Here is a 12,992-nt window from a genome sequence, read left to right on the forward strand (position 1 = left end):
CTTTATTCTGAGTTTTGTGAGTATCCAAAGTGTTCTTTAAGATTTTTAAATGAAAAAAAAAAATAGACAAGTCCCATACATGGTTCTCAACGTTTCATCAAAAAACAGCAAAGATTCAGTAGTATCACCTCTGGGCTTACTCATTATGTAAATAATGAATAGTAATAATAACTGTGTAATTTAATTGACACATATTTTGAGTATATGTATCTGCCCTGGAAAATGAAAAGTAGCTGCTGCTTAATTGCATACTAGTTACAAGGCTATGACCCATGACTAATATAGAATGTTATCTGGCTGTCAAGAGTATTCTCACAGAAATGTACTCAGTATGATGTATGACCTGAGTTCACTCTTACAAACTGAACAGTAAGTGGTTTAGAACCTAGAGCATTTTCTACCAACTGAAAATACTAATCTAATTTAGAAAAATCATACTACCAATTGATCAGTCTCTGCACTGGAGAGAGATGTTTTTTCAAAGCAAAGATCTTTAAATAATATGATATGTAGAAGGATGGATATTTAGTAATAAAACTCTTTCAGATTAACTGCAGTTTACCTTTTTAAACTCAATTTCCTTTGTAGCATCTTTACTATACTGACCTAGCAATTACAGTTCTTGTATTTAACCATGAAGACAGCTCTGTTCTCTGAGAATATGGAACATCAGATCCAGTCTGGCTTCTAAAGGTATTAGGGAGAAATACTGTAGCTGGAGGAAGAAACATGTTTTAAGTTGAAAGATTTGTTTGTTATGGACAAAGTTCTGTTCCTAGAGCAAATCTCTTTCTGTAATGATATAAACATTTTCTCTTCTTATCGTAGTCATCACTGGTATTCCAAAGGAGAACTGGCTTCTTCTAAAAACAAAAGAAAATGAATTAAAGGAAATTATTTTTTAGTCTTTTGAAGACCAGTGTAATGACAATGGGATATGATTCAGAACACACTGAAGTTCATTTGAATTTAGAACATTCACTTAGATGGTTTTCCTGTATCTTTTATGACTTGAGACTTTCCTGTATCTGTGACACTGCTTGTTTGTCTGCAGACATCTGGTCCTCAAGGATCGTTGAAGGATGACGCCAAGAGCTCTCTTCAGAAAAGCTTCAGGGTCCTTAATGATGCCAAGAGGCTAGAAAATGATGTTAAAGGTATGTGCAGTATGTGGCATTCAGGTCCATTATATACTAGAAAAACTTTATGAGACTGTTTTACTTCCAGTATGAATAAGCCATGTCAGAAGAAAAAAAAAATATATATTTCTAGTTCAGTATCTGTTTTTAAATTGAACAATGTATTAATGAAAAATACTCTATTTTGGGTCCAGGCATATTACAGGGATGCTTGTCCTCTTCTGGGATGGGAAGGCTGGAAAAGCTAGAACCTTAGTCTTCTCTTGATGATTACAGTAAGGTTGAGAGTAAGTGGGAATGAGAGAGGTATGAAAATACAGGTTTTGATTTAGTAAATGCTCTAGCAGAAAATTAGTACAAAATCCAGCACAACATTACATTTTTCTTCCTATTAATACAGAATTAGGGTTTAAAATACCTGTTAATGCAGAATTAGGGTTTACAATACCAACCAGACATAGCACATTTCTTTAGGATGCTTATGGGGTTGTGACAGAAAAGGGAAGTGTGGGGATGCAGGATGAAGATGTTTGCCAAATAGGATGATGGGAGGGAATTGCTAAGTATTTTCTTCAAAAACAAAATTAAAACATTTCTCTGGACAAAACAGATGAGTTTTCATACACAAACACACAATATTTCTTCATTCCTAAGGTTTAAGTATGTGGCTAAATGCAGCTCAAATTATAAAGTTTGTAGATCTCAAACCAAGTACTTCAATTTGGTGCAAATAAAACATCTTCATTTTTCTGCACTTTTTTCATAAATACTGTTTGGTGAGACATAATAATTGATAATTCAGATAAGACTGTGTTTATAATGTACCTGATTATTTTCTCCTTGATAAATGAGAGTATTATAGTTGAATGCCACAGTGTGAGAAAGTAGGGCAGTAGTCAGGATAAACACAACAAGGTGCTTCATGCACACATGAATGCACAGCTGCAGAAATGCAGGATGAAGAGCAAGTCTGTGTAGTAGTTCCATAGAATGAAAATGAAGAAAATCATGGATCACATGCTGGTTCACAGTGGATGTCAGGTAGATGTCGCAGGGGAATGCATGAACAGGTGAATGGCTTTCCAAAACACATGAAACAATTTGTCCACAGAGTGGAAGGGTTACTTGTGCCTTAGCAAAATTACTGTCTGCAGTGCTAGGTACTGAACTTACAAAGGTTGAGGTCATTTGCAGATAGTCTTGCAAACATCATGAAGACTAAGTGGAAGTGTAGAGAAGGAGAAAGATTGAAATAATTTAAAATTGTAGACTGAAAAAGAGACAAATAAGTAGGGACTTATTCTTCAGTATTGCCAAGGTTTCTCCAAATAAGATTGTACTAACATATCTTAAATTGTGCTGTTCCAGATCACATATTAGGAAAATCTTTCTTGTAATTAAAATGTAGAAGTACTGGAATTGATTGCCTGAGGGGGATTTGACCTTTGAAAATCTTTGAAAACAGCTTAGGCAAACATCAGTGAGGAATGACTGCTAGTCAGAAGGAGAAAAATGTTCTTTGGGCAGACATTTGGAGCCTATGATTCAATGATCTTTTGAGCTCTTGCACAATCTTGCAAACAAAAGCAGTTTGTATGTTGCATCATTATCCAGACAGATTGTTTTATAAGTCTTCTAAGAAAATACTTATTGCTGTGCTAATGAAGCATCTGTTTAACAGTAATCGTCAATTCTTTCTCCACAGAAGTCTTAGAAAGGAGCTAAAAAATATTTCATATTTCAGTATTTCAAACGAACCTGAAGGGAAATAAGCATCATACGCTTTGAAATAGGCCAGCATTCTGAGTTTCACAACTTTGTGAAAAATGTTAAACATTGTTGTTTGAGTACCTTGTTTTTACATATACAAGAGAAAGTGATTTAAGATTGTACCATCTTTATGCCACTAGTATATTAAAGTGTTAGAGGAATATCAATTAACCAAATAATTCATACAGCTACTTTTGAAGGTAATTCATACAAATACTGTTGTGTTTTGTTTTGTTTTGTTTTGTTTTAAGTAATCTAGATAGAATATGTTTAAAATGATAACTTCATGGTTTATTCCAATTTAGTACACTGTAATCCCATCTCTTATGTTTGACATATCTCTTGTGTTTATACATATATGTATATATTTCAAAAAGCTTGTTTTCAGTCAGTTTAGCTTTTGAAAAATCTTTTCATACTATATATGTTGTAGTTTAATCTGATTCAGTTGGCTGAAGTCATTGTGCTATAGCACGGTTAACATGGGATTAACTATAAGGACAGGTATAACACTTTCTCACTTAAATGAGAAAACAGATCTAGGATTTGGAAGAAATAAAGAGGACAAGATGAAAACAACTATGATATAATATTTCTTGCTCATTATAGGATTTGAAAATTAATCTGTTTTGTTTGGTTTTTTTATTTCATGCATCAGAACTAGAAAAATCACACGCAGTAAATATTCCAGGTTGAGATTTAATCTGCCTGTCACAGAGATGATGCCTGAAGTTTCCATGTCATGCTACAGTAGTTAAAAAATATTTTTTATTAGAAATAAGACAGATTTTTATAATAGAGCCCAGTCTTTCGGGTTTTAATATATAAAATTTTCATTGGCCTCCTGGGAGATGCATTATAAAAACCATACAGCATGAAGAATGAGATCCACATAACACAGAGTCATCGTTTGACTATTACTGTATTCTCATTTATTTTTGGCAGTTCTAGGATTTCAACTTGCAGACTAGTTAACAAGTCATCATAATGTTTAACAAGGTCATAAGACAAAAATTTTAATATGGTCATTAATTACATTTCAATATCATACACAGTTTGAAAGTTTAAAAACATTTTTTTCCTCGGAGCTGCTACAAGAAAATAATAAGTACCAACAGTTTCTAGTAAATCTTGGATGTATATTAGGCTTCCTCTTTATTGTGACTTTACTGCCAGATTCAGTACCAATTTAGGGCTAGAGGACCATGTTTCAGTAAATATACCACAGAAACTCATTGAACTGCTAGGTGAGACCAGTGGGCAAATTTAAGTAATATGGCTGAAGCAGAAAGAGTGGGGATGCTGTTTGTGAAGAAAGCAAACTTCACATCTTTCCATGGCTGGAAATGCCAAAAAGGCATTTGTACACCATGGTGGAATCCATAGCTTTCTGTGCTCCATGAATGGTTACCTCAGAGTTATCATGTGCTCTGTAGAGCATAGGGACCTGTTTTCCAGGCCAAAATCAAAGACTTTGAATATATATCAATACTATGCTCCCACAGGGCTATCCAATTTAACTCTGAAAATAAATAAATAAATAAATAAAATATTACAACCTCAATAAGACATGACTTCAGAGATTTTTGAAAAAAACATGTTATTCTCCAATTTTAGTCCAGTGAGAATTTCAGTTGATGTCCATTTCATAATTCAGAAGTGAAGGTCTAAGCATCCTAAAGATTCATAAAGCAATCCTCATGCAAGCAGGGAGCAGCAGTGCTTATAAGATAAGTATTAGATCTTTGTCTGTGGTCTTGCCCCATGCTGAAGGTTAATGAGATGGAGTTTCCTAATGTTCTCTGATATGACTTAGATATAACGTGCTCCATACAGATAAACATTCTAAACTTTCCAGTATGCTTTTTTGTATCTGATAAAACATAGCCATGCTCCACAGCTTGACCCACAGAGATCAGTTAGTATAATGCCCAGAATGCAGATACGTAAAAGTAAAATGCAAAAACAGATTATTTTTTTCCCTACTCTGCTTTTTCTCCAAAGTGATGGTGTTACTAGTATTATGAACATAATCTCTTCTGGATGACTTGATGTTTCCTGGATGGAAAGCGAGATTTGAGTGTAAAACTAATAGATACTTTCTACCGTTCTTACAAGCCACCCTGTTCAGAGTCTCTACTGAAAGTGAAGGATGGATGATGGGCACTCTATAAAAATCTGCTAGACAGAAGTGATCATTAGTTTGAAATTTCTCTGCCTGCACTACAGGTAGTACATTAGTTAAAGTAATGAAAATCCATAAGCCACTCAAGTAATATATACTCCAGAAATCCAGGCTGGGCTATGATAGAGGTGGGAGTGTTTTCTTGCTACATTATGACATTTCTGTGATTTGTGGCCAATTACACTAGTTATAAAACGGCTGTTAATCACAAAAATGCTTTATATTACCACCAAAAACTGCTGAAACAGTCCTTACAAAGCAAAGCTTCTGACAGAAGCTATTAAAATGGAGATTTAATTCTTTCTTTCTCTGTGGGGCTAGGTGTTAGAAGAAATAACCCTGGTGGGAGAAGCAAAATCTGTGTGTAATGCTCTGTCTAAGGAGTTTTGAAATTTTGGCTACAAATGAGTGAATGCTGCTGCCTGCCAGCTTCATTCTCTCTGTGCCTTGAGGGATTTTTAGTTTGCCAGGAGCAATTTTTCTTGCTGATAATTTTGAATTTACTGTTTTAAAAATATATTTGCCCAGTGCAGATTTGAGACGATATACAGGCTTCAAAAATGATCAGTGAAAAGGAAAAATAAGATATATAAACTACTCCAGCTGGAGACTGGTGTCAGGTGACTACTGAAATTCAGCATTCATGTCATTTCTTCTGCTTAAGAATTGACAAGTTGAGGGGGTCTTGTCCTGTCTGACAACAAGTGAATATTTTTAGCCAAAATACTTTGTAGATGATAGGCACAGCTATATTCCTTGATTGTGTATTTGACTCTGGTTTGCATTGTTGCTGCCCTGGCATGTTGCATTTGGCAAATTATTGCATAATATTCATGTAAATGCTAATGCTGAAAACAGTCTTTTTAAAAAGTTAACCATCATTGGCTGCTTTTCTCCAGTTACATTTTTCCCCATTTATTCATAAGTCTTGCTTGGTTTTGAGAGAAAAATTTAGCTTGTGGCCCATCACCCTCTTTACAGGATGAGACTGAGGGGAGCAAAAATGCTATTTGCAGGATGCAGAAGCATAATAAAATGGTAGATGTGCAACTGCCAGTAAATTTGTGCAATATCCAATCAATAAAAACAGCTGCATGTATTGCTCCTCAGGAGATTTCAACCTTTATTCTGTTTTGGGGGGCATGCATTGGGTAGCGTGTCTTTATAATTCCTTTTTGGACAGTCCCATGGAAAACTACATTAGGCCAAACTCTCAGAAGATGCCCGTTTCTGCTAGTATTGCAGTGGTGACAAGAAAGCAGTAATTAACCAGTGCCATGTATGTATGTGTTCTTCAGAGATTTGTTAAAACTTGTCTCTTGTAAAAATAGATCACCCCATGCAAGTGATAAGTAACTCATTTCTTAACAAAACATATGAATGTAGGGATTTTTTTTTGACTCACTTCAGTTTTTTCATTCAGGGAAAATGGGTAATGATTATTCTGTAATGTAGTGTTTTATCAAGGAAATAGAAACAGAAATTGAAAATCAGATTAACCAAACCAGAAAATATGAGTTCATACCTGCAAAGTCAGTCAAGATCGTCCTTACACTTTAGGGTTTAGTTTTAGTGATGCATTTTTTGTAGATTTGAACAATATACTGTATGTTGATTGGCATCCTGTGCCATTTCCGTGCAGAGCTAATTAAGTGGAAACAGGAATGACATAAATTTCTCAGGATATTTCTCAACCTACACTTTAATGTGAATTGACAGGGCCTGGTATCTTTCAGTGCAAATCCACTAACCTCTTCCAAGTCAGATAAACTCTGTATTTTGGAAAAATTTAGGCTGTAGCCACTCATATTATGCCTAGCCTCTATGATTAACTGGATAATCTCAGGCCTTCTTATGGCTCTAGGATTTCTCACAAATGCTAATAATTAAACGATGAGGAAAACCTGAAATGAAGTCAGTTCAGTTTGTGATTCATAGTCAAAATTAGCTCAGTGCTTAATGAAGAGACTGTCTGGGTCTCTTCATTAAGTGTGGCTCTCTTCATATAGTCTGTGTCTCTTCATATAGCGTGGGAAGTTTCTTCAAAATAAAGCTTCATGTTATGATCATTGTGCAAAATGAACAATTTTCTTGAAAAGCTCCCTAAGGACACTTATTTATGACTTTATTATTTTAATATTAAAAAAAAAAAAAAAAAAAAAAAAAAAACAGTGAAAATACATTTGAGAAATTAAAAGAAAAAATATTAAACACAGGGTCTCGGTATTCAAATTGAGGAGTTCTAGGGAAACTTCAGTTATTAAAATCCATAAAAATTGCTGCTATGGTTACAAAGCTGAAAACAGAAGTCTGGAAACATGATTCTTCAGAAATGTAACCAAGAGATAATTAGTGTAATGTTGGATCTGGCAGAGTAAAGAGAAGAAAGAGAGATAATTTAAATTAATTTAATGCAAAAAAGTTACTGTAGCACCACCAGAAATGAATAAAATATGTCAGGAATATTAATACACTTTATAAACACTTACATTCCAAAAAGGCACCAGAGACACCAAAGAAATATCAGGCAGACTATAATTTCAAAATTAAATGGAAGAAATTAAAATATTTTTTTCAGTATTATTACTTAATGATAAATGAACTCAGGTAAAGCCACAGAGCATTTAAGGTCAGACTCTCATATCTTCACCCTAGTTTAACATCACTTTATGAGTGACCTCATTCATCTGCAGAAAAAAAGTTATTTAAAAAAGCAGTATTTTTGAGGGAAAATATGATCTTATAATTTATATAAGATTCTTCCCAACTTTATTCTAGCATTAACTGTGCCTTTCACACTTCATACCAGTGTCCTGTTCCTCTGTGGGACATTTTGCAAGAATGAAGTCTTACCTCCAGGCACTCCTGCAGTGTTGCTCCGGTTTAAATACAGTGCATAGATCTCTTTCTGAATGACATTTCAAAGGGTCCAACAGCAAAAATGTGATTCTCATTTAAATTCTATCCACTGTTTCATTCTTTGAAAATGTAGTTAATCATTTCTTGAAGGTAATACGCAGTTAGTGTGATTTTTCTAATTTCAAGATGCTTTTTTGCATATCTAATTTTATGAAACCTTTTTCTTTTAAAATCTGTAGGACTTGAACCACTGTCACTCATTTTAACCCATTATTTTGTTTACCCTCTCACAGAAGGGTTAGAGATGCTGAAGAGATGCTGAAGTACCAATATGTCTAATTATTGTCCCTTGTGAAAAAGAAGTACTTTAGAAATAAAGAACGAAATACTTTATATTTTTCACATGTATGTGACTTATTCACAGAGAAAACTCTTCTCCAATATGTTTTCCTACTTCAGTATCTACTTGGATCCAAAAACCGTGTGTTTAATTTCAATAACCTGTCACGTATCTGAAGGTCACTGTCATACTTTGTATCTTAAACTACTTTTCTACAAATTATTCTCCTCGTTCTATCAAGCATAGTGATGTTGAATTAGTTTCCCAACAGGGCATACCTTTAAGTTAATAAATTAGCAGCTGTCTGTTCCAAAGAACTCTATACTTATATGAAGAAATGATGAAAAATGCCCTCTGAGATAGTTGTTTAAGCATTACCTAGCATTTTCTGTGCCAAACTTAACTTTTTTTTTTTATGTTTTTGTTTGTTTTTGTTTTTGTTTTTTTTTTAATAACTGTAAAGCTTAGCTGGAAACTCACTTTTGAAAGTTTGAAAAATTATAATTATTGCTAATGCTGGTTACTATTCAAAAAAAAAAAAATCTGTAGTTTTTATTCAAAAAATAGGTGAAGAACAGAAACTTATCTGTAAAAGATAATGCTAGTCTGCAACAGTCTTTAATGTACTGAATATGATACAACTATTTTTTATTTACTTTTAGGACTATACCCAAAAATAAAATCTATGTTTATTTCATAATAATTTGTGTTGTCTCCTCATATTGATGATAGGGTGATATCTCATGTTTTCCTCAGATGTTACATCAACATAGGTTATCTTTCAGAAAATCCATGAGAGCTATGCTTTGGCCATTCTAATTGCAGCAGTAAGATGACCTGATCTGTCATGCCTCTCTCCACACAGTGGAGAATCATTCATCCCATTCATCCCTTTCATTCATCCCATTCATCCCTTTAAGATGAAAATTTGAGTGGTAGTTGGATCTCGGAATCAAAGCTATGACTGAACTTCACTCTTGAGTCTATCAGACGGGTCACTGTGTGAACTTGAATAAATCATTCCATCTATGATTATCATTTTTTCTTTTTTTTTTTTTTTTTCTGTATTTTTTTCTGTAAACCTCTTATATCAAAACCTTTGATATAGAACAGTAAAACGTACTAAAGCATTTAGATACTACAGAACTAGGCAACCTAAAGAAACCAAAAAGATTATAATTGAACCCTACAACCAGATTTACTGGAATTCCTTATTTACACTATTGAATTTCTTAATGATAAATTGCTTGCTTATTATTGTTGTTATAGAAAAGGGAGATAACCTGGACAGCATGCAGAACAGACTGAAAGATTCTGATGAGAAGAATTCCATTCTCCTGAAAGCTTTGAATGAAACCTTTGGAAAACTGTCAGCCATTCCTAATGGTAAGCTGGAAAAGTAATGCAACACTTAACATGTCCTGCTCTGTTAGGTGTATAAACACCTATCATCTGTCTGATTGATCTTTTTGTGGTCCACATTGGGTCCGCTTTGATCACTGGCTGCTTTAATGAGACAAAAATAAGCTATGTTAGAGAGAACTGGTCTGAAAACAGATACCTTGTATCAGTTTGTATTTTGGCACAGTAAATAGTAACAAGTTTCTGCAATTTGCAAAAGACTGGTTTCGGAACGAATTATAATTCAGAAGTTACAATACATTCTGAGACAAATAGTTTTTTCTTTAAACATGAAAAGTCTGTTTATGAAACTTGTGAATAAAGAACCATCATGCTTCTTATAGCAACCAAGAAAAATAAAGACCTACTGACAATAGAAAAAGCAGGATGAAATTTGCTCTTTTTGTCTTACCTCTCTACCACAGTCATTGATTTATCCTGCAGTATCCTTTCCAGTCAATTTGACATTGTGTATCTTAGAACTGGAACAGGATTTCCTTAATGAAGACAAAAGTACTAAGCATACTTATAATTCTGTATAAGTCCCCCTGCCCCCCCTCCAATCTTTAATATTGATTAAAATCCCAAAGTGTTGGGATGTTAGCTACTTAGTGTTGTGATTGCGAGAGACAGTGAGCTACAATATAGTTTCAGTATAATAGACAGTGATAAACAGAATGTTTGTTTTTATAAAAAATAAATGTTTTATCAAAATAATTTGCTATGACTTTTCTCTCTAAGGAGCACTGCATTGCAATAAACTGAAGAAAAGTCTCTGAAGAAAATCTATATTCTCTCTCATATGTGAAGGTCTGGAAAGTTCAGACTACAAATAAAAACTTGGCTTGAGAAATAATTTACTATTACTATTACTATTCATCTTGCACACTTTTGTGACTTCAAGATTCCAGACAACTGGAAAGTTTATTTTTAGATGTAGCGATCCTTGAAATCAGATATTCACAAGAATTTGCTTTAATATATCATACTCATGCCACTTCCTGGGTTTTAACCACACGTATTGGCCTGTTTTTCTTCTTGTGCATAGATAGATGTCTAAGTCAAACAAAATGGACCTTGGAGACCAGTGGACCTTAGGAGACAGTATAGTAAATATGAAACATGTAAAAGATACATGAAATATGCAACCATTAGCAATGTAATAAACTCTTGTCAGATTAGAGTTACAAGGTGCTTGCTCTTTGGACAAGGGCATTCTCATACACAAGTAGATGTGTCTTAAGAATTAAATTCAGGGCAAATAAAAGACATGGATACAAAAGTGCTGTAAATTAGTCATCCAATGGCAAAGTAACCAATGAGGACAGGAGAGAAAATGACCCTGTCATGTATCTCATTCTTCAAGGATTCACAAAAGTAGAGAGCAATTTAAACTAATAATTCTTGTCCATGCTGTAGTAATACTCAAATAAAATAGCCAAATAAAACCAGAAAGATTCAAAATGGGATAGATGGATAGATTACTTTAGGACAAGGACCTACATATGGAGGGATAGGCATACTTTTATAAGTGTGGTTTAAAATAAATATAATTTATATGACCAATAGAGGGAAGTAACACTTCCCTCCCCTCCAAATAAAGGGAAGTCCAACTTTCTTTCTGCCAGAAAGCTGCATGACCTCTAATAATTGCCTCAAAAAGAGATACTTAGATATGATGAAAATAGAAAGTGGAAAAAGGCAATCAGAGTAATCTGTTCTTTCACTTGTCAGTACTGATGATGATTATGGTTTATTAAAGGTTCAGATATATTTTCAAGGTGCTGTTAGGTTATGTGCACTTTTCAAAGGTAAAACTTCAGAAATAAGAGTGTACACTTCAGAAATAAGAGTGTAGCACATAATATGTCTTTGCTCAAGAAAGTAAAAATGGTCATGTAATTCTCCAGGGTTCAGGATAAACCTACCAATTCTCTACAGCCTTAAGAAGCATTGTATTCTCCCTAGGCCACAGGCTTGATTGCATCACATAGTCCACAGAAGGTGAAGGACCTACCTGAAAAAATGGTTGGAAATCTATACTGTTAATCCCCTGAAATGGTGATAATATCTGTGTTTCCCCTGTTTTCCTACAATTGTTGAATCAGGAATATGCAATCTTCTTCAAGCAAATTTTGGGATAAACTATCCCTTATCAACTGTCTCTTAGCCACAATAGGATAGTAAAAATATCCTCCTGTGTTTTCCCCACTACTGCAGTGCAATCTGTTAACCCCACTGACTGCAAAAGGAAGCCCCAGTCAGTATGACAAGTGGCACTATTGCTACATGATCATTTCAGAGGTGTCCAAATTTCTGAGCTGCACTCCAAAATTCTCATATGACTGAGGGACACAAAGACATGTTGGAAAATACAACAGGAAAACAATTCCAAGAACAGTTTCATGGTTTTGTGGGAAGCAGGTAGCAAAGATTGTTCCTACAGGTCCTACAGCTCCACTGTAGAGTTTTTTTCTCTTCTTCAGAAGCGTTTGTTGTCTTGAAAAACAGGGCATCTACACTCTACGTGTGCAATTCATAATGTCTTACTACATGTGAAGTGGGATCTCCTAAAGAGTAAAGAACTACACAACACAAATTAAGGTTGTAGAATTTTGGCGCAACTTTATTCTTGAGACATATGAAGAAAACTTCTGTACTCAGGACAGTCATTTCATTATTCTTTTCTACCTACAGATACAGCTATAAAGGTACAGGCGGCTAAAGACAAAGCAAAACAAGCCAACGATACGGCAAATGATGTCTTGGCCCAGATTAAAGACCTCAACCAGAATCTGCTTGGCTTGAGAAACAATTACAGTAAACTTGCAGATGATGTGGCAAAAACAAACGCTGTTGTGAAGGATCCTATCAAGAATAGTAAGATCTGGTTTGGTTTGGTTTGTTTTTTTGGAGGATTTTTTTTCGGTTTATATTTTCATTTCACATCCCAAAATGAAACAGAGACACTCAGTAACTTCACTCCCACAGTATTACTACAGTATGTTGTTGTAAAAGGAAGCTCTATAGTTCCTGTATTCTGTGTTTATCATTTAAGAATAACTTTTAAATCTTAGAGACTGCTGCTGGTAGTTGCAGAAAAAAAGCTAGCATCATCAGGATGAACATGTAGTGGATAGATTTGTTCCACAGACTGCTCTTTAAACTATTGAGGTAGGTGAATAATTAAAGAATCTGTCTTTGACTGACAATTTACCACTTGATTCATGTAAAATTCCCTGCACTAACCGAGCCTTCAGTCAATCAGATAATCACTTCTGGGAGAAATGCGTGACTT

The 12,992-nt window shown here is 34.4% G+C and overlaps 1 protein-coding gene across 12 annotated transcripts in view; it reads left to right on the plus strand.

Moving 5' to 3' along the window:
• LAMA2 (laminin subunit alpha 2) overlaps nucleotides 1-12,992 on the plus strand; it is a 375,103-nt gene that overhangs the window by 311,148 nt on the left and 50,963 nt on the right. For all 12 annotated transcript variants that reach the window (XM_082757554.1, XM_082757553.1, XM_082757545.1 and 9 more), the window contains 3 exons: nucleotides 1,055-1,157; nucleotides 9,563-9,679; nucleotides 12,392-12,574. In XM_082757554.1, coding sequence (XP_082613680.1) covers nucleotides 1,055-1,157; nucleotides 9,563-9,679; nucleotides 12,392-12,574 — 403 coding nt within the window. The remainder of the gene's footprint in view (nucleotides 1-1,054; nucleotides 1,158-9,562; nucleotides 9,680-12,391; nucleotides 12,575-12,992) is intronic.

The sequence above is a fragment of the Aythya marila genome, assembly GCF_965140915.1.
Source record: "Aythya marila genome assembly, chromosome: 3".
Lineage (NCBI taxonomy): Eukaryota > Metazoa > Chordata > Aves > Anseriformes > Anatidae > Aythya > Aythya marila.